This window comes from Triticum urartu, chromosome 3A (genome assembly GCF_056163025.1).
Source record: "Triticum urartu cultivar PI428250 chromosome 3A, HENAU_Tu73, whole genome shotgun sequence".
NCBI classification, from domain to species: Eukaryota; Viridiplantae; Streptophyta; class Magnoliopsida; order Poales; family Poaceae; genus Triticum; species Triticum urartu.
The window spans coordinates 734,662,458-734,689,728 of NC_141875.1; the positions used below are offsets into that span (position 1 = coordinate 734,662,458).

The 27,271-nt window shown below is 43.2% G+C and overlaps 2 protein-coding genes and 1 long non-coding RNA gene across 5 annotated transcripts; all 3 read right to left on the reverse strand.

The window, feature by feature from the left end:
- LOC125546317 (uncharacterized) lies at window positions 1–1,340 on the reverse strand. The gene has a single exon (XM_048710553.2). The coding sequence runs from the start codon at window positions 1,196–1,198 to the stop codon at window positions 254–256; it is 945 nt and encodes a 314-aa protein (XP_048566510.2). The 5' UTR covers window positions 1,199–1,340; the 3' UTR covers window positions 1–253.
- Window positions 1,341–6,475: 5,135 nt separating this feature from the next.
- On the reverse strand, window positions 6,476–7,777 carry LOC125546318 (uncharacterized). Its single transcript, XM_048710554.2, has one exon. The coding sequence runs from the start codon at window positions 7,593–7,595 to the stop codon at window positions 6,681–6,683; it is 915 nt and encodes a 304-aa protein (XP_048566511.1). The 5' UTR covers window positions 7,596–7,777; the 3' UTR covers window positions 6,476–6,680.
- A 14,481-nt stretch (window positions 7,778–22,258) lies between these two features.
- Window positions 22,259–25,590, reverse strand: LOC147982432 (uncharacterized). 3 transcript variants are annotated; one of them, XR_015599205.1, is made up of 4 exons: window positions 25,059–25,590; window positions 23,800–23,887; window positions 23,579–23,709; window positions 22,259–22,982 (listed from the first exon to the last, which is right to left on the reverse strand). It is a non-coding gene; the product is annotated as an uncharacterized LOC147982432 (long non-coding RNA). The 3 variants fall into 3 exon arrangements; XR_015599206.1 differs by having other exon boundaries at window positions 22,259–22,505; window positions 23,800–25,590; XR_015599204.1 differs by having other exon boundaries at window positions 23,800–25,590.
- Between the last annotated feature and the right edge of the window lie 1,681 nt (window positions 25,591–27,271).

Genomic DNA, 27,271 nt, shown 5'->3' on the forward strand with positions numbered 1-27,271 from the left:
TAAAAAAAAAGGAACTGTAGTACTCCAGTAGATACTTATCTCAATTCAGAGTACAGGCGTCGAAAATCCATGGGTGCACATGCATGCCAAGGCAAGGAGCTTCAATGCCGTTTCTTTTAAAGAACGAAAAAGGAAAGAAATATGGAGGTATTACGTGCGTGGCAGCCGTCCATCTCGCTCGAGGTTCTAATTCTACTACGTACTTCGATCGAGTGATCCGCCATGGGCGACCACTGGTTGGCGCGTTCAGATTTCAGAAGGAAGGGGAGGCGCGGGGCGGGCACGGCTGCGACGGCCAGAACTGCGCGGGCTTGACCTTGGAGACGCTGGTGAGCACGCCCAGCGGCGTCACGTCGCCCACCACCGTCACCTTCTTGCTCGGGATGTCGATGTCGAACGACGTCACGCCCTCCATCTTGGCGATGTGCTTCTTCACCTTGCCCGCGCACCCCTTGCAGTGCAGCGACACGCGCAGCACCACCACCTGCGTCGTCCTCGCTGCCGCCGTCGTCGAGGACGACCGCGCCAGCGCCGCCGCCTTGTGCTGCTCCGTGTCTTGGACGGCCGTGATCTCTGATGACGGCGAAGCAGAGGAGGACGTCCCTGACGACGAAGACTCTGCTTGGTGCACAGTCGACGGCGGCGCGTCCTTGGCGAAGGGAGCCGGCAGGGAGGCGTCGGCCGGGAACGCGTCGATGAAGGACGGCGGCGGAGGCTTCCCTTTGCCGCCGGGGAACGCGCCGATGAAGGACGGCGGCGGAGGCGGGGGCAACGCGAGGACGTCGAGGTCGTCGGACTGCAGCCGGGAGGAGTTGAGGAGGAACCTGGAGGAGGTGGCCGGGCTGACCAGCCTCTTCTCCGAAGATCTAGTACCGCCACTGATACCAGCAGCACCAGCAGTGGTGCTCTTCTTCTTCTTCTTGGTGCCGTGGCCGTGCAGCTGGTGCTGGGAGTCCTCTGAGAGCGCCGAGTCTTTGGTGGTGCTACTGGTGCTTGGCCTTGGCGGCTTGGAGGTGGAGGAGCGGTGTGGGTCGCGGAGCCGCGGCGAGTGGCGGTCGATGGCCCGGCCGCTGCTGCCGACGATGGCGCCGGCGCCGGTGGAGGCGATGATGTTGGTGGCGTCGGCGGAGGAGCAGGAGATGGAGATGGACGGCAGGCCCAGACGCTTGTGCACGCCCTTGAGAAGCAGAGACGCCATGGAACGAAGCAAGATGGCCGGCCCGATTACTCTGAGTCTCTCTCTGGGTCTGGGTTGGTGGTGCACAATGAAATGAAATGAATGGTGATTCTCTTCTTCTTCTTCTCGGCGAGAAAGGAGCTTTTAAACTTGGGGCTTTGGAAGGAAGGTGCCAAAGCAAAAGCCAAAACCGCTACCATGGAGTGTACTCTGCTTCTTGGGTTGACGTGGGACATGTACGTGGCACAACCTGTGTGACCACGTGTGCGTGCTGCTCCAGCATATGCAAGCATGCTCTGATCCAGCTGGACGGTTTCGGACCGTAGTGAGTGAGTTAGTCAGTGAGTGTGCTACTGGCCACTAGCTTCACCTACCGACTGTACCTACCAGCCGGACAAGACCAGCAGAGCTGTGCATCTGCATGCACGCTGACTGACATCATCAGTCGGCAGGTACGTGTACTGCCTGTCTGGAATCAGCCCGTTACATATCGACAGCAGCAGCAGCAGCAGCAGTGTCTATCGCGTAATCAGCAGCAGGAGGATCTAATCTGTACGTGCCGTAAATTTTGCTGACGAACAAGCTCTGGACCTGTCTGCACTAGTTTGAGAGCCGACTAGTTTAAAGGCGACGCAGCTGAGAGCCTGAGATGGCATCCACGACGGACGGCCGGACGCGCGTGCCTAGAGATTCGACGTTGATATATAGATGGTGCCAAATCTGCACCGGAATACTAGCCGGTGCGCTAGATCGTGGAACTATTTCACTGCTGATAGTAATGCATATCACTAGTTTAAACATGACACACACAGCTGAGATGGCATCCACGACGGACGCGCGTGTGCAGTAGCCTAGAGATTCGATGCAGCTGCACATGCATGCATGCGAGCCCGCACGTAGAGAGAGATTCACTGTGACAGATCATGGAGCTACTTCAGTGCTAATACTATGTACTGCACATCTTCGTCTCTGACATAAATAAACATACATGTATCGCATCCGATGTTCATATTCAGATACGTTAGCGTAGAATGAAAATAGGGACCGCCTATCCCTCAATGGACTGAAAATTTCAGAAAATAGTGTCAGTTGATTCCCTCAGGTCCGAACGATCCTACCGAGCAAGTCAAATACAGCTAGCACACTGCACACGCATATGTATAGAGCTAAAGACACGTAGGCATCGACTTGTACAGCTTGGTCGATCGGATTACTGCTCGTCGCCATTCATCCATCCATCAAAATCGTATAGTACAAGTCAGTCAGAAGAAGAATAGGGAGAAAGGGACCCGAATATATTCGAGACATTTGGTGCAACAGCCGCCACTCTTTCTTCCTCCGTGGCCGGGAGAAGGAGAAAAGGACCCGAGAGGAGCACGGCGAACTTTCTTCGTAGTCTGCTGTAAGAAACAGCTACACATGTCATTATGTCACTGTCCACCTTTTATTTTGTTGACATTTATACACGACCAGCGAGGAAGCAACGCAAAATTATTTACTTACGCGTGTGATCGATTTGGTGCAGATCACCGCTGCTGACCGGTTTGTCTAACGTCTTTGTTTGGTGAAATGCATGGATTACAATTTGATCATACTATTATAAATTGGTGCACTACTCATTAGTCGTCGTAGTTGTTGGTGTTCCGTTATTTTCTTACTACTCAATTACTATTACAACTAATCATGACTTGTACCAAGCTCCATCGAACTTGCATTGCATGATCTAGCATTATTTTGTAAAGACATTTCTTTTATTTACTTAAAAGGTGCCACAAGGAAAGCTTGCAGGAAGCTAAAAAAAGACGCACTAAACATGGACCACGTGTAACGCCGAGCTAGATGCACGCGTACCTGAAATTAGGCAGCGGCGGGAGACGGCTAGAAAGGAAGAATACACCAACATATTCCAAGGAAAGGTGGTGTTGCTATACATATATGTAGCACAGTTAGCTGGCACAATGGTCAAAATGATCCCTTAATTTGTGCACCACAACTTGCCACTTCTTGTCCAATATGGAAGAAAAGCCAATGACTGCACCAATCCCTAGGCAAATTTTAATTTACTTTTTGGTGTAATCATGGCCGGCCTGCATGCATCCTCGTCCGGAGAAGCTGCACTGAAACAATGGCAGGTAGACGCAGGTGTATATTGTCTCCTTAATTTCTGCCCTTTTGGGGAGTAGGAGCCTTTTCCAGATGCATCTTTTTTCTCTTTCTATATCTACCTCGTCACAGGTACACCAGAGCTACCTCAACAAAAACACAAATGGCTATCACCTCATTTGAGCAACTCATCGGCTTCCTCTATAGTCTACGCGTCCGCGGCGCGGTGCGACACCATCCCCGGCGCTCCCGCTGTGATTGCACGGGGGGGGGGGGGGGGGGGGGGGGGGGGGGGGAGGGGGGGGGGATGTCAGCCCATTGGCTGCTATTCTCTCCAGTCTCACCGTCCGCGACGCTTCTGTTGTTCGCAACATTATCGCTACGACCACGGGGGATATTAGAGATATATTTGAGCTACATGTATTTGGTAGTTTAGGATTTGTAATCCTTCTCCTACCTTATCTCTACGAGAGGCTTCTTGCCCTTCAAATCTATACTCCTATATATACTCGCCGTGAGGCTCAATAGAACATCCATCATATTCCGCCAATCTTCTCTCTATTCACTTCTAACACTTTTTTCCCGGTGAATTTGCTCTACAAAAGTCAAAGTGTGCCTTCCTTCGAGGTAGCATGGTGTTTAAGTTTAACACTCTACTACCAATGAGTATAGTAATTTTTTTAGAATTCTATTTTAACTGCACAACGAAAACAGCCAGTAAAATCATATACATCCAAAATGTAAACTGAAATATCTTCAGCCACATTTTGGTTATACATACTATCTTTGTATCAAAATATAAGATATTTTTTGGTTTTGCACAGGGCATAAAAAATGTATTATATTTTGTTACGCAGGAAGTATTAAAATCCATCATCGAATAATCTTGTTAAACTGTACATCGAGAATATATGTGTTGTTTAGCGGACCCTTCCATTCTATAAGTATGTTAGGCACAATAAAAAGTTCTGCTATCGGAGTATCCTTGGTGCATGCAGCCTAGTTCGATTAGTCAACTGAGAAACGGGCACGGGTATGCAAAGCATCCTGGAAAAACCCGGGCAAAACATGCACAAAAATCCCAGCATGTTTCTAAAAAGCAAGCTATCACTCCTATCTTTCTCCATCTCTTTCCCCCCTTTTTCTCCCCCGTGTGTATGTATGTGCTAAGCTGCTTTGGGAATATTTTTTTGGAAGCAGCTACATCTCATAAAAAAGTGTCAGATGGTAAGCTGTCCACACACGCGCGCGCGCGCGCGGCATGTATACGTTTGGTAGAGGGAGCCACGACCACCATGAGCTCGAATAGAATCTGATGCTTCCTACCGGGGGCACTTTCTTTCATTGGTTTTGTCATACAATGTGCGCATTGCTTTTCTGTTTTCTTAAAAAAAAAGAGTGCACATTGCTGCTTTCCTCTCGCGCGTGTATGTTTGTTTTTATTTTGCGGGGATCTCCTAGCTAGTTATGGATTGGTCGTCTTTCACACGCATGTGGTTTCTTTCATCCGATTTGAAAAACTGACAACAACACGGGGAACAAAGAGCCCTTGTAAAACTAAGTGTTACTTTCAAAGTTCCATCCAAGAAAAATAGCACTATATGTGAAATGGTACACCACCTTCCACATCTCGACACTCATCCATTCTTAGTATCTTGTAGTACTAAGAAATAACATGGCAGTCACTCATACGACTGAGCTAGGATTTGTTGTAGATGTTGGCTCCACAGTCCAGAACATTTTCATTGAACAGCATTTCAAACCAAACAAAAGATAAGAAACAAGGGATAATTTTCATTGAACAGCATTTCAAACAAGCACTACATGCTCAGCCTGCTCCTTTTTTTTACCAGTTTCTTCGTTTCTTTGTGTACGCTATGAGTGCACGATCGGGTAGTGCGTATATGCTATGACTCTAAAAATTGTGTTCATGAGTAGCCTAGGGCTGTATGTGATTATAGATACCAAAAATCATTACAACATACGAGTACTAACTATGCAGCACTCTTCGGAGTAGCTTATTAAACACAGGTTCGTAATTAAGAAGACATGCTAGCTATCTAGGCCGGCGGTTAGTGTTGGTTTTTGTTATGTTTGTAGCGAAGTCGGAAACCATGGATGGAGCCTTCGGAGTGGCGAGTGTTGTTGTTTTCTCTGTATTATCTTATCAAGTCGCTTTGACAGCAAGGTACTCCCTAGTGTAGCGCAGAAGAGCTTTTTGAGTGTGTGTATATATAACTATGCAAAGAAGGGTCATATACTCATATATATTTTTGCTTTCGACCAATCTTATCTGGGCTTGATTTTGCTGGTCGATGGATCGATGTTATATCATATCAATCATGACACCTCCACCCAAAACAACCAAAATCTGTTAACAAGCATGAACTCCCTATCGATCTCTGTGATAGGGAAACAAGATGTTTTCTTTAGCTGATCAGAGTAAAATGTGAAGAATGTTGACGTCTAAGCTTCCAATTGCTCTTTCACTGCTGTTGATGTACTACTACACGGCGGCTAATGATGGATTACAATCAACTTAGATGGATGGATATCTTGGCTTTTGCACTTATGCTGCTGCTAGTGGTGGATGGAGAATAATAAGATATGTATAATCCAAAAGAAAAATGTGATACTCGTAGTCATCTTTGTGAGAACCATCCATGTCGTCCACCCGAATAGAATCAAAATGTTACATACTAAACAATGACAAACGGCACCACCCGGGATAAGTTCGATTCTACACTTTCTTCTCCACTCAACTTTAATTTCCTCCTTTCTTTTCTCTCAAATCTTGATATTTTGAGTGCGCGATCGACTAGACTTGTATATGCTTTGTTTGGAAATTCATATAAGAAAGAAGAGCAAGGTAAAAAAAATACTATTATTACAGTACAGGACCTGTTGTATTGTACTACCTAACGTAAAAAACGTTTTTATATTATGAGACGGAGGGCGTATATCTCAATTCAGAACACACGTATAGAAAATTCAGCTTTGTTTCTTTTCTTTCACAAAAAAAAGGAAGAAAGATAGAGCTGCGGCTAGCCTGACGTACATACGTGGCAGCAGCCGTCGATTCTTTTCTTTCAGGCACATGCTTTTTTTTACGAAACCTCGTCAGAGGGCGGGGAGCTCCTGCATTTGCATATAGAAGAAGAAAGTTGGTCCGGTTAATAAGGGAAACCCGACCCAAAAACCATACATGCATCAGTTAATTAAAGGAAACCGGCGAAGACCACACACCGGACTAGCACTAAAGGGACGTCGTCCGAGCCAGATACAAGGGTGCCGAGGCCCAAGACCACCGTCAACACAGCATGGACGACAGACACTGATGATGCTACCTAGTCTGCTAATCCTGATGATGTGGTTCAGACTTGAGAGATAGTTGTTGAGTTCAGAAGGACGCGGAGGCGCGCGGGGGGTACGGCTGCGACGGCCAGAACTGGGCGGGCTTGACCTTGGCGACGCTGGTGAGCACCCCCAGCGGCGTCACGTCGCCGACCACCGTCACCTTCTTGCTCGGGATGTCGATGTCGAACGACGTCACCCCCTCCATCTTAGCGAGGTGCTTCTTCACCTTGCCCGCGCAACCCTTGCAGTGCAGCGACACCCTCAAAACCACCACCTGCGTCGTTCTTCTCTCCGTGGTCGTGGACGACCGCGCCAGCACCGCCGCCTTCTGCTGCTCCTCTTCTTGGACGGCTGTGATCTCGGACGACGACGAAGCAGAGGAGGAGGACGAGGAGGTCTCTGCTTGCTGTACCGGCGACGGTGCCTCCTTCGCGAAGTAAAGAGGGAGCGAGGCGTCGCCGGGGAACGCGTCGATGAAGGACGGCGGCTTCCCTTCGCCGCCGGGGAACACGTCGATGAACGACGGCGGCGGTGGCGGGGGGAGCGCGAGGACGTCGAGGTCGTCGGACTGCAGCCGGGAGGAGTTGAGGAGGAACCTGGACGACGTCGCCGGGCTTACCAGCCTCTTCTCTGAAGTCCCAGCAGCAGCAGTGGTGCTCTTCTTCTTGTTGTTGTTGCCGTGACCGTGCTGCTGCTTGGAGTCGCCGGAGGACGCCGAGTCTTTGGTGCTACTGGTACTGGTGCTTGGCCTTGGCGGCTTGGAGGTGGAGGAGCGGTGTGGGTCGCGGAGGCGCGGCGAGTGGCGGTCGATGGCCCGGCCGCTGCTGCTGCCGACGCCGTTGGTGGTGGTGGTTGAGGCGATGATGTTGGTGGCGTCGGCGGAGGAGCAGGAGATGGAGATGGAGATGGACGGCAGGCCCAGCCGCTTGTGAACGCCCTTGAGAAGCAGAGACGCCATGGAATGGAACCCGGCCGGATTACTCTGAGTCTCTTGGTCTCGGTCGGGTTGGGTTGGTGGTGCTGGTGCACAATGAAATGAATGATGATTCTCTTCTTCTTCAGCTTGTATTCTAGTATTTGTATGTCTGTGTGCCCACTGCTGGCTCGCGTGCTTCCAAGCTTGCAACTTTGGAAGGAAGGGAGGGGCCAAAGTCAAAGCCAAAGCTGCCACGGAACACTCTCTGGTTGTGTTGACGTGGGCCACCAGCCACGTGGCACAGCTTGTTGTCCACGTGTGCACGCCTTGTCAGACTAGAGCTAGAAGTCACTCCTGCTGTGAGTGAGTTGATCAATGAATTACTGGCGAGTAATGCTACATCGACGGGCGGTTTTACATAATGGATTTGAGTTGTCAAATTATTATTGGATTAAGGGGAGTGAGGGGCCCCACCCACCTGAAAATTAGGGAGGGAGGATTACAGGGAAGGTTCCCGTAAAGCTTTGTAACAACCCCGTACGTTTAGCATTTTCGGTTACTGACTACTACCTTTGTCTGGCTTATAGTTTTATCGTATTTCGGATCAAAGTCTGACAATATATTTGACTAGCAAAATATTAATGCATGCCAAAATTATATGGTTGTCAAAGTTATATGGTTGCACTCATATTTGAATGTATTATCTTGATATTATTTTATTATGTATATCTTATATTTTATTTGTATTTTCTTGATATTATTTTATTATGTATATCTTATATTCTATTAGTTAAATTTATAATTTACATATGACCTACAATATGTTAAGGATTAGTAAATCAAAACGAAGATAGTGCTATACTACTTCACCTACCTACCCACCAACGGGACAAGACCAGCAGAGAGTGCATGCACGTTGCATACTGACTGACAGCAGATGCATGTCGTGGAATCAGCCCGTTAGTAACTGGAGTCAGTGCATGATCTACATCGATCAGTTGCATGAGCAACAACAGATTCTAATCGACAATCTGTGTAATCACGCGCACAATTTTTGTCATGTAACGCGGCTGATACTATTAGTTTTTTTTGGCGGATGGATACTATTGGTTTTATGATATTCTTTTGAGATAATGGGCACAAGCAGTACCCGGCTTTAAATTAATAAAAGTCGATAGGGCCAACAAAAAACTAAGTCTTACAAAAGAATAAAAAGTTTGTGCCTGGACTATGTCCATAAGACAAGAAAAACTAAGCTAGGCTTCATCGTTAGCGCTTCGATTGATGGCGCGGAGACGTTTGACAGAACTCTAATTGCCGCTTCATTGCCTTCACTCTTCCCTAGAGGGCTCGATTGCTGTAAAAATAAAGACCATTTGAAGATATGATTAGCTGGATAGCTCGAGAGACTGCTCAATACTTCCTCCTTTCCGGATTATAGGACTTATCTTAAAATTTTAGTTTTTTCATTTTATAAGGCTCAATTTGGTTGTTTCCCATCAGATGTTCAGATTTGAAGGTGCATTAAATCATTGCATGCAAGTATTAAGAGAAAATTGACCAATACATGCACTTTATGCATGCATGCATTGCAATTAATGCATTCGTAAACATAAGTTTTTGAGAAAAACAAGAGCATTAGTTGGGTGCTTTTACAAACTACAAAAAATATTCCACCACTCATCATCTACCTTGGTTGGTGAGATTTTTGAATGAGAAAAATTCACCGTAGGTCACTAAACTTGAGTCTGTTGACAGTTTAGTACCACTACTTTAAAATATCCGAACTACGGTCCACGTACTTGCGTACAGGGTTCACTTTGGTCCATTTATACGTTTTCGTGTATGTATTTGCTCACTTGGCCGAGTCAGCATCCGCCAGCTCGCTTTGACCGCCACCTGCTCATGCCTAGGGTGAATACTAGTCCATCCGGGGAGGTTTTTGCAAAAACGCCAGTACCATTAAACCGCAGTCCGCGCACGCACTAGGAAGACTCCGCACGCGCCTAGGGTGAATACTAGGAAGACTTCATGCACGTGCTCGCAGTCCGCTCATGGATCTGGAACTGGAGCCGTCAGGGGCGCGATCCGAGGCGGATGCGCTCGCTCGATCCGAGGACTGCGCGCGTGCAGGGGTGACAGGCGCCGCCGGATCTCCCTCGTCATCTGTGCCAGGTGCGTCTTCTTCCTCAGCATGCAATATTGGGTCAAAATCAGCCATATTTTCGAAATCTTGGTCATTTTGAGCACCGTTTTCTCCAAGGACCTGCACAGGCATAAGAGAGAGACCAGTACCAGCAGGAATATCATCACATTGGTTAGTACAATTGTCGCCCCCATGATCAAAAGACCGAAGATGTGAAGGAAGAAGAAGAATTTCCTTGCGGAGAAGTGCATCAGCATTAGGATGAAGAGAGGCAAAGGGAAACACGGACTCATCAAATACAACATCTCGTGATATATAGACCCGGCCAGTAGGAACATCAAGGCACTTGACCCCTTTATGCATGGGGCTATAGCCTAAAAAGACACACCGTTTTGAGCGGAAAGCGAGTTTGCGTGTGTGGAGACCGCGGACTGCGAGCGCGTGCATGGAGTCTTCCTAGTATTCACCCTAGGCGCGTGCGGAGTCTTCCTAGTGCGTGCGCGGACTGCGGTTTAATGGTACTGGCGTTTTTGCAAAAACCTCCCCGGATGGACTAGTATTCACCCTAGGCACGACTGGGTGGCGGTCAAAGCGAGCTGGCGGCCACTGACTCGGCCAAGTCAGCAAATACGTACACGAAAACGTATAAATGCACCAAAATGAACCCTGTGCGCAAGTACATGGACCGTAGTTCAGGTATTTTGAAGTAGTGGTACTAAACTGTCAACCGGCTCAAGTTTAGTGATCTAAAGTGGATTTTTCTTTTTTTGAATTGAGCCTTATAAACCGGAAAGGAGGGAGTAGCAAGTTTATTACTAATTTTAAGATGATGCTGAGATGCCTAGAGATTCGATGAAGATGCTGCTACGTGGTGCCAAATCTGCACAAGAGCTTGCTGTTGCACATATGTTTCATTCATTCAATAGACCGAGCCCCGCTGAATCCTAATCTAAAACTAGCCTCTGCGACAGATTGAGTACATGGCATCCGATGTTCAGATATGTACGTGCACGTACGTATACTCTAGTGTCGTACTAGTTGATTGTAGAATGGAATTAGCATCCATCCGTTCATACGCACGTACCTATCAAGCAAGTGAAACACAACTAGCACACTGCACACGCAGAAAGTTAGAGAGAGAGGAAGAGGAAGTTCCTGAAATAAAGGAGACAGAAGGAGAGAGTGGTTTCCACAGTTTTGTCGTCGCTATCGATCCATCGATCAAAATCATATACATACGTGCCAGTGAAATTTAAAGAAGAAAGGGACCCGAACATATTCCAGACATATAGAACCACAGCCGCCACCCTTTTTTCTTCTCTATCTTTGTTTCGTTTCTTTCTCACATAACCTAGCTGAGAGAGGGAGAAAAGGACCTGAGAGGAGTGTTCATGTTTACCTTCCGATCGGCCAACTTCCTTCGTCTCTGCAGCAAGTAACAGCTACATAAATTGATCCGTGTCCAACTACTTTTAGTTTTTTCACGTTTACACCACCAGCAAAGAATCGTGAGAATTTTGTTTACGCATGTGATCGATTTGTTGAATATCACTCTTAATTAAACTTGTCTATTGACCGACTCACTGGTTGGTCTCAACTCCACTGAGTGGTATGTTTAGCAAGTAGTTGCAGCATTTTGTTTGTAGAAATTCGTGCGTTAATGTTTGATTACCAGTGCAATCAAACTGCTGCACAAGTCGTGAGTAGTTGGTGTTCCGTTATTGTCATACTCAATTACAACCACTACTCCTCATGACTATTCCTAGCTAGCTCCATCAAACTTGCGTGGCATGAGATGCATGCTAGCATTCCTTTATTTATTTTCTTATTTTATTAAAAGGAGCCAAAAGGAAAACATGCATGAAGCTAAGAAAAGAGGCACTAAACATGAAACATGAAATGCCTACCTAAAAGGGAAGAATTAATACACAAGTAAGAAAATTCAAGGAAAGGTGAGTAGTGTTTCAGTAGGCAGTAGATGTAGATTCCGCAAAAAAAAAAGCAGTAGATGTGCACAATGGTCAAAATGATTGCCATGACTGCACCAATCCCTAGGCAAATTTGGGCAAGCTTAATTTACTTTTTGGTGTAATCATGGCCGGCCTGCATGCATCCTCGTCCGGAGAAGCTGCACTGAAACAATGGCAGGTAGACGCAGGTGTATTGTCTCCTTAATTTCTGCCCTTTTTGGGAGTAGTAGCCTTTCGAGATGTATCTTTTCTGTGCGGTGAAGTTAGATATGATGAAAGCTTATGATAAATTGGAATGGTCCTATCTGCAAGCCATCATGAGCAAATTGGGTTTTGAGCAGCAATGGATTGACACCGTGATGGGTATGGTGTCTTCGGTTTCCTTTTCAGTTCTGTTGTAGATGTTAGGTTGTGTTGGGTTCTGAGCTAGGTTGTGTTGTAGATGTTGGCTCCATAATCCAAAACAAAGACATCATATCAATGGATCAGCCCAATCAAAACAGGTAGTTCTGAAGGCCCGCACAATTCAGTTGTATCACAGTTCCCAAATGCCAACCGGCGATAATGCATCTTATTCTTGTTTCTTTTTGGCAGGTAGGGTAATAATATTTTATTCCTTGTCGATCATTATTACTCAACAAAGCAAAACGACAACACCTTGATTTCTCGTGCCTTCACAATCAAATGAAAAACAAACACTTCCTCTCCACTGCTCCTTGTTCCAACTGGACTGTTTCAGACTGTAGTGAGTGAGTCGGTGTGTGCCACACTACTGGAGCTACTTCATCTACCAACCGGACAAGACCAGCAGAATAGTGCACGCAAGCTGCACACTGATTTCACCAGTCGGCAGATAACAAAATGTTCCCGCAAAAAAAAAGATAACAAAATGTTGTTTAGTAATGCGGACAAGCGTACGAGCTGGATCTGTCTGCTTAAACTAGTATAGTACTCTCTCTGTACCAAAACATAAGACGTTTTTTAGACTAGTTTAGCCTAAAAAACATCTTATGTTTTGGTATAGAAGTAGTAAATTACAGCTGAGATGTCATCCACGACGGATGCGCGTGTGTGTACCTGCCGAGAGATTTGACGATGATAGATGGTGCCAAACCTGCACATGCGCTTGTGCTCGAACCTAAAGAGCGAGAGATTCACTCAACAGATCGAGGCATGCTCCGAATCGTGATCGAAACTAGCCGCTGAGACAAATCATTTAGCTACTTCAGTGCTGATAATATTACCACAGCACATCTTTGTCTCTCACCATAAATAAATGTACATACATGGAATCCAATTTTCAGACATGTATGTGCGTATAATGCAGTGTAGAATGAGATTAGGAACTACAATCCCTCTGTCGCCTGAAAATCAAATAGTGTCAATCAATTCAATTCCCTTGACCGTTGTATTAAAATCCAACAGCCCATGCTATGTCTTTCTCCTTAAGTGTTTTGACAGAATTTCTTATTTGGCCTTTTCTTAAAGTTTGCCACCCTTTTTGACCCAAAAAACTTTTTAATTCTTTTTTTGACACTTAAACTTCATTTTATTTCCTATGTGACATTTTCACTTTTTTTTTTCATCCAAAGGTGTTAACTAGCATGAACAAAGACAACTTTGCCCCTGATGATAGTATGTCACCAAGAAAGGGAAGAGAAGGAGCGTGAATATGAATGTATGTAAGTGTTGCACCAGTGCCCGACCAGTCGCGTTGCACAGCTCGATCCGCAAGAGCCCGGCACGGCATGCATCCGGTTCTGAGTCCCGACGCGCCTCTCCCTCCTCCTCACCACGCCCATGACCTACAGTTGTTTTTAAAATCCTAGACCAAATCACCCGGTTGCTCACGCACGAGTACGTGCAAAGCTAGCACAAGCATGCAAGCTAGCAGCTTAGGCTCTGTTTGGTTCATAAGTTCTAGGACTTTTTTTAGTCCCAACTTATAAGTCCCAAGTCTCTAAAAAGTCCCTACATGTTTGGTTCCTGAGACTTATAAGTCCCTATAAGACCATATTATAACTATAAGTCCCTATAAGACTCTTCTTGAGAGTCTTATTTCATAAGTCCCAAATGCCCACTTTAAGTCCCTACATCGAGAAAATATGTGTTGTTCAGCGGCCCCTTGCGTGTTCCATTTTATAAATATATGTTGCGCACCATAAAAGCTAATGGCCAAAGTCCTGCTTTGGAGGCATCCATCGTACCTCCAAAGGTACATGAATCCTCCTGAAATGGCTCGAGTAATCTTTTTTTTTTTGAGGGGGCTCGACTAATCTTGTTTAGTGCATGCAGTCCAAATTTGAGTAGTCAACTGAGAAACGGGCATGGGTATGCAAAGCATCCTGGAAAAACCAGCTTCTTTCTGAAAAGCAAGCTATCACTCCTGTCTTTCTCCATCTCCTTTTTCCCTTTTCCTCTCACGCGTATGTGTACTAGCTTCTTTAGTTCGGGAATATATTTTTGGAAGGAGCTGCAGCTTTTTGGTCGACCGTAGCACGTATGCATTTGGTAGAGGGAACCACGGCGACGATGGGCTCGAATAGAATCCGATACTTCCTACCGCGGGTCTTTTTTTCTTTGCTTTCTCATACAATGTGCATATTGCCTTTTTTTCTCAATAAAGTGCATATTGTTTTCTGAAAATTTCTGGAGAGATGGAGGCACCCAAAATGCTTTATTTGCTTATTTATTTATTTAATTGGAAATAACTCTCGGCTAGTTTACCTTTTACGGGGTCCACTAGCTAGTTTCATGTTTGATCGTCCTTCACACACATGTGGTTTCGTTCAATTAATCTGAAACCCAACAACAACACGGGCAACAAAGACCCCTTGTAAAACTAACAGTTACTTTCACAGCTCTGCCCAGAAAAAACACTAAAGGTACACCGTACACCACCTTTCACTTGTCGATACTCATCCATTCGTACTACATTGTAGTACTAAGAAAAACATGACAAATGTTTCGATGACTGAGCTAGGTTGTGTTGTAGATGTTTTGGCTCCATAATCCAAAACAAAGACATCACATCAATGGATCAGCCCAATCGAAACAGGTAGTTTTGAAGGCCTGCGCAATTCAGTTGTATCACAGTTCCCAAATGCCAACCGACAATAATGCATCTTATTCTTGTTTCTTTTTGGCAGGTAGGGTAATAATATTTTATTCTTTATCGTTCATTATTACTCGACAAAGCAAAACAACGACACCTTGATTTCTCGTGCCTCCACAATCAAATGAAACTACACGTAGTATGTAACTAAACAATAATGTCGTTGTGCATTGGTTGCTTGGTCTACGTGGGGTGGCGGTAAGCGGGAGGAGGATGAGGTGCATGCACATGCGCCGACGACTGGGGCTTTGAGCTCTGCGGGATTGGGAAGGGATCCTCGAACACGAAGGGGACACTGACACTTTACTTGCTCCACCAGAGTCAACAATAACGACGGTGCGGTGGACAGGCACCACCACTATCACTGCCACCATGACCACGGATCTCGATATGATCCTTAACCAAACTCTTCGCATCTTTTGCATGGAGTATATGTATACGAACGTACCGGATCGACGGATGAGGACTGTATCCCTTGTCCAGTTACCGGATCATCGCGCATTGGTTGATTGGTCTACGTGATACAGCGGTGAGCGGGAGGACCGGAGGAGGATGAGGCACATGCAAAGGCGTCGGCGACAAGGGTTTTGGGATCACCGGAATTGGGAAGGGATCCTCGAGATGGAAGGGAATGCTGACACTTTACTTGCTCCGCCAGAGTCTATGGCAACAACGATGAAATGGACCGGCACCACCACGACCACCGACCTAGATATGGTCGACAACCAACTCTTGCATCTTTTGCATTGGGTATATGTTTGCAAACATACTGAAACGACGGGTGAGAACTGCATCCCCTGACTAGTTAGCCGAGCAATGCTACATCCACGTAATGGTTTACGTAAGGTTACGAACTGATCTGACATGGGACTATTTGATTGGATTAGGCCCACCCCACCTGAAAATCAGGGGAGGGGGGGGGGGCATATATAGATTAGATGGAAGTTTACGTAGCAGCTACGTAGCCCTTCGTAAGTCTAGGATTTTCGCTAGTTAGCCTGTTTAAGTAGTACATCAAACAAAGTGAGGTCACAAGGGTTGCCAATTATGTGGCATTTAGTACAATCGAATCATATCAATTGCAACCTCGTTAATTCCTACCACGCTAGGTAATCTGAAATGGACGGAGTTGTAATCAACCTCGTTAACTGCAGTAGTGAGAGTTTGCGTTGTCTTTTGTTATGTTTGTAGCGAAGCATGCCGATGGATGGGGCCTTCTGAGTGACGAGTGTTGTTGTTTTCTCTGTATTATATCATATCAGTCGCTTTGACAGCGAGGTACTCCCTAGTGTAGAGCAGAAGAGCTTTCCGAGTGTGCATATATATAAAACTATGCATGGAAAGATTATACTTTTTGGTTTGGACCTACCGTACATGGGATTGATTTTCATGGTCGATAGATCGATCTTATCGTATTAATCAAACTAAAACTAATTAACCACAACTTGTTCCATGGGGATATCTCAGTGTGAAAGGGAAAGAAGTTGTTTTCTCTAGTTGATGAGATTAATCTATAGAGATTGTTGACGTCGAATTAAGCTTGCGGCCTTCCAATTCCTTGCTCTTCCAATTCCTTCCAATTACTACATGGCAGCTAATGGTGCATGATTTTAATCAACTCTGAGAAAACCGTGCTAGCTGCTGCTGCTGCTAGTGACGACAGAATAATAAGGTATGTATATAATCCAAAAGAAAAATGTGACACTCGTAGCCATCTTTGTGAGACCCATTCATGTCGGCACCCAAATAGAATCGAAATGTTACTAAACAATGCACATCTCTCCACTGAAGGCTAAATTTTATGTTTTGACCCTTTTCTGAAACCTATTCGAGATTTGATCCTAATTTGAAAAAAATTCGAGATCTGACCCTTTTGCTACCGCCAGGGACTATGGCGGTAGGGTATAACAGACTACCGCCAAGGTCCCTGGAGGTAGGGTTGCATGCCCTACCGCCAAAAACCTCCTAAGTATTGAACACAGTGTGTGCTTGTGTCTACCGCCAAGCACCTTGGCGGTAGGGTTGGCGGTAGCGATGTTTTTTACCGCCAAAGTTCCTGACGGTAGGCTGTTAGACCCTACCGCCATGGACTCTAGCGGTAGTAAAAGGGTCAGATCTCGAAAAAATTTCAAACCAGGGTCAAATCTCGAATAGATTTTAGAAAAGGGTCAAAACACGAAAATTTGCCTCCACTGAACAATGGCAAGCAGGCATCACCAGGGATAAGTTCGATTCTACACTTTCTTCTCCACTGCTCCTTGTTCCAACTGAACTGTTTCAGACTGTAGCGAGTGAGTCAGTCAGTGTGCCACACTACTGGAACTACTTCATCGACCAACCGGACAAGACCAGCAGAATAGCGTACCCACGATGCACACTGACTTCACCAGTCGGCAGATATATATCGATCGTAAAAACAGAATGCCGTTGTGTAATGCAGACAAGCTGTACGAGCTGCATCTGTCTGCTTAAACTAGTATAGTAGTACTAATTTACAGCTGAGATGGCATCCACGACGGATGCGCGTGTGCGTACCTGCCGAGAGATTCCAGGATGATAGATGGTGCCAAATCTGCACATGCGCTTGTGCTCGAACCTAGAGAGAGAGATTCACTCAACAGATCGAGGCATGTACTGAATCCCGCGACAAATCATTTAGCTAATTCAGTGCTGATGCTGATAATATTAACACTGTGCATCTTTGTCTCTCACCATAAATAAATGTACATGGAATCCAATGTTCAGGCATGTATTGTACGTACAATGCAGTGTAGAATGAAATAAGGAACTACCAATCCCTCTGTCTTTCTCCTTAGGCGTTTTTATGTTCGTCTTCTTCATCCATATGACCGTTGTGCTGTCGGCAGCCCCAACCTTCCCTTAAACATCCTCGGAAATAAGATTTCTCGGATGAGCCCGTACCCCTATTCAGTGGCGGAGCTAGGCAAAAAGTTCATGGGGGGCTAAAGGCAAACCATGAAAACCGGATGGGGCCAACAACTATTTTTCTCTGAATCTATACCTCGTCAGAAAAAATATCTTCACAAGACATCAACATAGCTCCGCCATTGCCCCTATTCGAACCAGTCATCCCTCGGATTCACCTCTACTTATGATGTCATCGTCATCCGGTGCCGCTGTCTTTGGCCTCAAGGTTTCGCCGGATTCGACTAATCGTGAAATAAATTCTCAGTTACCTGAGAAATATCAAGACTGATGAAATCACCATCCATCCATAGTAAATCAGTCAAGAAATAAGTAGGTTAAATTCATACATACCTAACTCAAATACAACTAGCACATGTAGGAAAAGGTCCTTCGTGATATAAGGCACACATAAAGAGAGCGAGAGACAAAGATCGACTTGCACATCTGCACCGGACTATTGCTCGTCGCCATCCATCCACCGAAATCGTATACTCTCAGAAGAATAAGAAGAAAGGGACCCTGAGAAATCGATTTGAGACATTTTTGGAAGCACTGCCAGTATTATTAACTTGTAACGACTCTGACAAGAGAAGAAAAACACCTGAATGAAAGGATCGTTCATGTACCTTTCGGCCAACTCAGCTTCTTTTACTGTAAGTTACGGCCACAAATATCGGTGTGAGCTTTCTAGTTTGTTCACATTTACACCTGCACCAGCGAAGAGCCAACAATTTTTTTTTTGCTTACGCATGTGATGGATTTGGTGCAATCTTAATTAAGCATGTCTTACTAGCTGGTGTTCCGTGATTGTCATACTCCAGTAGTACTACTCATGACTTGTCCCTACTTTGCATGAGCTACCAATTTTTCATACAAAAAGAAGCTTCTTGCATGAAGCTAAGAAAAGACGCACTAAACATGAAACAATATGTAACGCCGAGCTAGATGCATACCTGAAATTAGGCGGCGGGAGAAAAGAATACATTAGAAAGGCAGTGAAGTGTTGCGGAACATGGACGTAGGTAGACTACCTCTTGTCCAATATGGTCAAATGGATCCCTTATGAATTTGTGCAGCACAACTAGCTACCTCTTGTCCAATATGGAGTAACTATAATAAGCCAATTACTGCACGAATACCTAGGCTAATTTGGGTACCTTTTTGACTTTCTGGTGTAATCATGGCCGGCCGGCATTCATCCTCGTCCGGAGAAGCTGCACTGAAAAGTTTGAAACAATGGTGTACCGTCCCCTTAATTTGTGCACCAGTACTAGTATAGCCTCTCCATGCATGTTCATGTCTTTCTGTCCTTGCATTGCTCCACCAAAGCGTGCATGCCTTCTGCGGTTCCATACAGGCTAATATTTTTTGTAACTTGTTAAATCTTCATGCTCTATGAATGAGTACTACTACTCTCTCTGTAAAGAAACATAAGAGCGTTTAGATCACTATTTTAGTGATGTAAATGATCTTATATTTCTGTACAAAGGGAGTACTACTCTACCCAGTACCACTACTCTCTTTGTAAGAAAATATAAGAGCGTTTAAATCACCACTTTAGTGATGTAAATGATCTCATATTTCTTTACAGAGGGAGTACTACTACTCTCTCTGTAAGGAAATATAAGAGCGTTTAGATCACTACTTTAGTAATACAAATGATCTTATATTTCTTTACAAAGGGAGTGCTACTCTACCCTTTGGTGCATGTTGTGAAAATTCAGGTCACCTAATAAACGGGCATATACATGGATAAAGCATCAAGGAAAAATTAACCGGACAAAACATGCACAAAACTCTCAGCATCTTCTAAAAGCAAAGCTAGCAGTCCGATATTTCTCCATCTCATTTTCCTCCTTTTCTCTCGCGTGTATATGTGTATGCGCTGCTTTGATTTGATTCGTGTGGAGATGGATTGTTTGGAATATTTTTTCTGGAAGGACTAGCCAGCTTTGTTTGATCAACACACACCGGACCACATATACAGAAGCGACATGGGCTTCTTCCTGTCCATGGTCCTAAAATTATCGGCAAATGCTTATGACTGTATGCCATTGTATTGTTTAACAGCGTGGATCAAGAAGAAGCATAATTCTCTTCCTAACACCCTGAAGGTCATTTTGTTACTTTTTTATTGTTATGTTATTTGAGGAGGGTTGTTTTACATCAGATTCTGATGATTTTCTTTTTGGCGCAAGGATAGTTTACAAAGATGTCTTCATTGGTACAGTTGTAATGCTGCATCATTTGTTAATTTTCATTGGTACAGTTGTATTGCTGCATCATTAGTCAACTTTCATTGGCAGATTTTAAAATTTTCCTAATGTTTGTTTCATATGGACAAGTTTTGTAATGAGCAGGATAGGTAGTACTCTCTACTCTTTTGCCATTTAGAATTTATAGGAGTTAAAACTGCAGCCTTAGGCGCATCGATGTTTGTGCTGGGGTGCGACATCGTCGATGTTGTAGTAACGAATTATAATGTCAACGATGCTGCCTTAGCAGATCTAAGTTTGGAAAATGGATGCATCATATCTATTCATGTGTGTTCAGGTGACTAATTTTCTGCATCGTGAATTAAGTATTCCGAATTTCTGGGATGGCAATGTTGTCTGAAAGCTTGGCATAGTTAGGCATCAACTCGCTTTCAAAACCACTGTTTTTCCCTCATTAAAAATCAACACAGTAGTACACATTTGCTAGTCTTCAGTTTTATGTAACTCATTATTAATAGAGTTTCAGTGCACCATTTCCTTTGGAGAAAAGCCTTTGGTTAGTTTCATCGGTACTAGATATTTATGAGCAAATTTGTTATATTTTATCAACCAGATTCATGCCTTTCTCACTATACTCATTTTTTCATTCATGAACGATCAGATGTCTTTAAAAATAGGATAGTTGAAGCCACTTTGCTTCCTACTAAATGGAATATTTGCACATAATGTTTCTCTTTTTATCTCTTAATATTAAAAGGATTTGCCGATCAGGTGCTTGTAAAAAAGTCTCGCTGCATCGCCTACAAGGTTCTTCCTGAATCTTGATCCCTCCATTACCAAACTTCCTCTGCTCTGTTGCTTCTTTACTATATCATGCAATTGACATTTTGATTATTTTTGCTGCCTTCCTTGAATATGTTTAGAGATGAGTCAGTGTTTGTATTATGAGACACATCTGCCATGTGCTAGCATTTATTTTGGTAGAACTCATCGTGGGGTTTATTTTGGTAGAAGAGTGTCTTTGCAGAGATAGACACACTTAATTACGATCCAACTTAGAATTTATGTTGTAGAAAAGAAAAAAAATCTGCCACCACTTAGGTAATAAGTTACTATTGTCTGTAGTTACACGCTTACTAATAGCTTCTCAGAGTTTGATAGCGGAGCTCATGTTCTAAGTCCCCTTAATTTTATTCCATGGTATTTTGTTCTACATTATTATGCCTTTTGGTGATGATGCTTAACCTGAACGTATGCAGTCATCATTTCTTTGTCACAATCATGGCCACACATATGTGCTCCTTAGAAAATTTGTACTGCATTCTAACTTCACTTTTGGTATAATTATTCATGTAAATTTCTACAGATTACCACTTTGAAGAATGATGAGTTACTTTCTCGCTATTTTTTGAGTGACAGTATGCGTCGCACGGAACAACGTATCCATCTAGGCTAGGTTTACACCGTCGTCGGTAATGAACTATTGTGCGCTTCTTCAGGTCACTCGCTAGATGGGTTCGCGTTGGGTAGTTGATCCACAACCCAAATTGCATGCGTCCGGGTACTGTGTGTATGCCTGACCGGGGTATGTTTTTTGAAAATCACAGAACCTCAAACAATTTTTCTGCAGTATTACCTTTTCCTTTTTTTTGTTATACTTTATGCTAGCTCGATGCCACATACCTTTGCTAGTTAAGGCAGGTCTACGCTTGCCGGTCCATTTCGTCGTCCCGGAGGTAAATTGATCAAAATTGCAGCCCATTCACCCGTTGTACAAAATGTGGTTACCAAGTTAGATTACGAGCTTCCGTCAAACGAATCATGTGGGATGGACTACAATAGAATCTGAGCATCCTATGCAAAAATAGAAAAAACATCCTGGACCATTAGATTGAAGATGAATGGTACAGATTTAGGTGGAGGGATCTGAACCACTTAATGTACGTTTCACAGAAAACCCCCTGTCAATAGTTAGATATGAAATAACACATTTGCAGTTTAGACCTTTAGTCTTCGTGAAATCTGAGCCTTTCAGCTATGCACCATGTTGAAGCTTTTTTCCTCTTAGTTTGATACAGAATATTTATAAATATTTACTTCATGAAATTCGTACACATTTAAGTGTCTATTTTGGCCTTTGAGGCATCACTTATTTTTCAAGAGAGTTCAACATCTTGGTTAATAAAAAGCATCAATATGTATCACAAATATTTCAGCACATGAGAGAATTAAGCCATCCCAGATCAAGCAGACTACATATACATATCAACCTGGAAGTATCCGAGTGCATGAGCAAATTAAGGATTGAAATATTTGAGCACATGAGAACATAGCACAAGAGGTATACATAAATCGTATTTAGTACATGACCGGCAGGACCGTGTTAAGGACTGAAATTATCACTGCCCAACAAGCATCTTTTTATTAGGGTCCCAACAAGCATCTTGATAGTACATGAGAGAAAAGATCTATCATTTTGCCTCCTGTTTATGTGCTTCCTGGTAATCGAGCTTCATCTGCTGTGAGAAATGACAACCTCCATGGACTCCTATACATTTATCAGTTCAATCTACCTTGCTAATAACATGAAATAAATAGGTGTCAGTTAGAAACGGATATGAAATAGCAGGAGATGTCTCACAGAGAGAGTACAAATATACTGTTGCAGCATATTTCGTTATACCATTACAGATTATGTTATAAAACGAACAACATTGAAACTCATTTTTCGCAAGAGATCAGCATAACACACATATGTTCTGATTCAAAAAGAATTATGACAACTGACAAACACTCGTGTTTATGCCATTGAATTGAATGGACCTAAGCTGCTTGCATAAAAACCAGCTCATAAAAGTTTCATAGTGGTGAAGGTTAGAGAGTATGACCCAGGGTTACAATTATAAATTTGACTTTACCTATATAGTAAGGACTTGGACATGGTTACAAATATATTTCGCATGCAAAAAATAAATCTTGGTACCATGAGAAAATAGGAACATATATAGGCTCCAGTTTCACACGGGGTTAAAGCTTGCATGAGCATGCATAGACCTATGATCAACATATTACAATTTCAACGATTAGTTAAAAGCATAAATGAGGACGACAAACAAGTGGCATCGAGTAATTTAAAGGGAGTTTTTTGAGTTGCTTGCAGATGCAGATTATATTCGAATTCGATAGCTATAAACAAAGAATTTGGCATGCATTATATTATACCTTGTAATAAAAATAAAACTACGACAGCACAGGAAAAATATAAATGAACAAGATGGCAAACAGGCTCTTGTCATTGAAAAATGATTGATACTAAATCACATACATAGATCCTTGCTTTAGCGATAACAGAAGTCAGTCAAAATGGAAGGTATACATATCTTGGGTAAATGATCTATGTAAGCCAGATTGTTTCAATCGACCTGGTTGAGCCGTCATAGCAAGACAAATTGTAAGTTTAATACCATCAACCTTGTGTCCCAATCGTGATACCATACTGATATGTAGAATATTACATGCTATTTGCTTATGAGATCTCATTTTTCTGTCACATCTAGTAATATATTTTGAAGCAAACTAAAATTCAACTACTATTACCTAGATGCAATGCACATTCAACAAGTATTGTAGGTTGTGAGCAGTATAGGTACCTCTTGAGAAAATGATTGTTTATTTTTCGGAGTACTGAAATCATCGATGAGAAGCATGGGGGAATTAATCTCTGCAAACGAGGTAGCATCGCTGAAATCTTGATTTTGAACGTTGTTGACCAATTCCACAGCTACAAACAATTTTTTCGCAAACAACATCACACCAGGGATTAATAGAACGTTAGGTACATCAACATACTTTCTTAGACCGATGTTCTCACCTGATAGTGCTAGTGCACATGCTGCGATCATTGCAGCCATGGGCTCTCCTAAAGGCGATATCGCGCTACTCTCCTCCATTACTGGATCCTGAGATTTGAATTGCAAAGTCAGAAATGATATCATCTTTTCTAGGTCAAACATTAGGCACATGGATCAAATAAAGAACGCGGCAGCTGCATATATCTTCGTTTAACCTGTATTAAAATAGTAGAATGTTTACTATGATTTATGAAGAAATGCATGACACACAGATCTTACTTGCCGGTCATGGCATGCTACTGTTGACATTTTTACTTGGTTCTGCTCTTTGCACTTACAATTAAAATGGATGTGTATGCCATCCAATAGCTTTAATACTTTGAGAGCTAGTTCATTTGTCGGAGCTTATTTTACATGTAATAACTGGAATTGGGATAACACTGTTCTTGCTCGGCGGCCTGCTTAGTGCCTCCGATTCTGTTGTTGTGGTTGCACTTGTAAAAGAGCCTGGAATGAGTAAAAAAGCTTTGTGGTTGTTTCGTCGTACCTCCCATTGCAATATTGCTTGTGATGTTTTACCGGTAATCTGGGGCAGGTTCCATATATGCATATAGCAAAGTACGTACCTGATCCAGATTTGAAGAGACCTTCATAGTTTTCATCTTAAAGATAAGAGCATGCTATTACTGGAAAAATCCGAAGTTACATGAATCCAAATTTTGATATGCTGACAAATGGACCAATTTCAAATTTATTTTTCTTAGTAGAATCAATTTACTTTCTTTCCAGCTTGTCAAGCTGTTGACCCTGGGTCAATAAAATGGACCAATTTCAATTTTTCTGCCTAGTAGAATAATTTACTTTCTTTCCAGCATGTTTTGCTTGTCAAGCTATTTCTGAACCAAGATATTCAGGTGTTGAGACTAAAGCAGTAGCTAAAATGAACTTGCTCACACAGCAGCAATAGAGTATATTCACGACTAATTGCATGTTCGTGTGAACTGTAAAGTCAACTGATGATTCACACTAATTAGGCATAGCCATTAACTAACATATTACAGGAAAATTCGACATTATTATAGGCATATTCTTGAGTGACCCAGAGTCTAGAACAGTAGCAATACACCATTAAATCTTCCAAATTAGAGTACAAAAACGTCTAGAACAGTACCAATACACCATCAAATTGAAGTTACTAGAAAATAGAAGTTAACATCTACTTAACAGAAAATTACTAGAAAGTAGAAGTTAACATCTACTTAACAGAAAAATGAAGCACCTCGTCTAATGGCCGGTCTGGAAGGAGCCGAGGAGACCACAACCAGCTTGCCGCCGATTAGGGGGAGGAGGACGCGAGCTATTACTGGAGCCTTAGAGAGAGAGGGAGAGAAGGAGACGAACCCAGAGCTACCGGACCTTCAGAAGGGAGGCTGCGACGAGGACAGTGTGGGGCGGTGGTTGGTGGCTGACGAGCTCAATCTAGTCCGCCTCTCTGGGCCGCCAGCCACACAACAGCAAGGAGCCATCGAGAGATCTGGAGGAGGGAGTACTCAGCTAGCTTGGAGAAGCGATCTGGGTCGTCGCCGCCGCCGCCGCCCTCGGGGAAAAATCTGTTCGTGCGCTGCTTCTTCCCAGGGGATTTGGGTTTGAACGAGAGGGGCATCGGGACCAAATTAGCTTTTGGGGACGGTCTTTTTTGCAAATTTTGCGCATAAAACGCCACACCCGAATCTGGGCCATCAATCTTCCATCCAATGGTACAGATTCATTTTCTCTATTTTTGCACCATAGCCTCAGATTCTATACTAGTTACTCCCGAATCATGTGCATACCTGACACACACACACACAGAGAGAGAGAGAGAAAGAGAGAGAATTGGAGCAGTGTTTATTGTAGCTATGCAAACTAGGCCTTTTGATGACAAAGCAACCGTGAATAAAGATTGAGATCGTAACAACAACAATGTTATCGTACCATATCGCATGCACGAGAAACTTTGAACACATTGGCAAAGTGGCCAGGGTTGTGAAACTGCTAATAGCCACCAGAACCATCGCGATTTGGTGATAATTATGCAGCACAGTTATTAATCACCTAGAATGGGCGTACTGTAGGTATTTTTTATATTATAAGTACTGTAGCAGATCAAAATTGGTACTGTACAACCGGGCCGGACATTCTAGCTAAAGCGTCTTTTATAGCTAAAAAACTAATGTGTGTTTTCATCTTTTGGAATATTTTTAAAATTATGAAATGTTTTTCAAATTTTGAACTTCTTTTGGGAATGCGATTTTTTCAAATTTCTGAACCTTTTTTATGAAAAATACTTTGATTTTGTGAATATTTTTCAAATCTTGAGAACAGATTTTCAGAATTGTAAAAAAAAGTCCAAAATTGTAGAATTTTTTTCAAAAGAAAGAATAATTTATCAAATTTGTCAACGTTTTCTTGAAAACATGATAATTTTTAAATTTCCGAACATTTAGAAAAGTACAAATAATTTTTGAAATTGGCGAGCATTATTGGAAAACAAAAACACAAACACAAACATTTTTCAAATTGGAAAAAAAGTGTTCAAGTTAGTAAAATTTTCATACACACTTCGAAATTCCAAAATTGTTGACAAATTTCAGGAAATTGTTAGGAGAAAATAAAAATGTTTATGTTGAGTGATAATGACGGGAATTACAAATACACTCATCTCACTGGTATATTTTAGGCTATGGATAAATGATCCCACCGTCTTGTAAGAGCCTGGCATGGACATATGAGATATCCATGTCAGGTTTGAATGACTTCCGATATCGTTTGCAACACGTCCGACCATTTATCGACCTATTTTCATGGAGAAAACTCTAAAAAAATGCAAAACTTCTGAAAAATCTAAGCAACTTAGCATTGTGCCTTGAATTGGTCATAGAAACTGGTGGAAAATATTGGGGGTTATTTGACGGTTGTCGAAAAACAAGAGCTTTCAAACGGACCCTTCTGGCCTATCCGAACACCCTTCGGTGAACATAATCTATTTTTGGACATCCTTAAAATGAACCCCACTTTTGCAAGAAGGTAGGCATGCCCATGATAGGCACATGCCTGGTTTGGATGATTTTGGACACCATATGCAAGTAGTGACACATCTGGTCATTTATTGGCCTTAACCAAGAAAAGTTCAAAAATGCAAAATTGGGCGAAACCCCAAACAATTTGGTATCTTGCCTTGAATTGGTCATACAAGACCATGAAAAATGGGGCAATTTAAGGGATGTCGAGAAATAAGGTGCTCCAAAACATACCCTTCTGGCCTATCCGAACACTCTCCATTGAACATGGTATTTCTTCGAAGATCTCAGCACAAGCCCCAACTTTTGCAAGCAAGTCGGCATGACCATTTAAGGCATCCATGCCTAGTTTGAATGACTTCCGACACGGTATGCATGTTTTACCATTAATAGGACTTTTTCATCGAGAAAACTCCAAAAAGACAAAACTTGG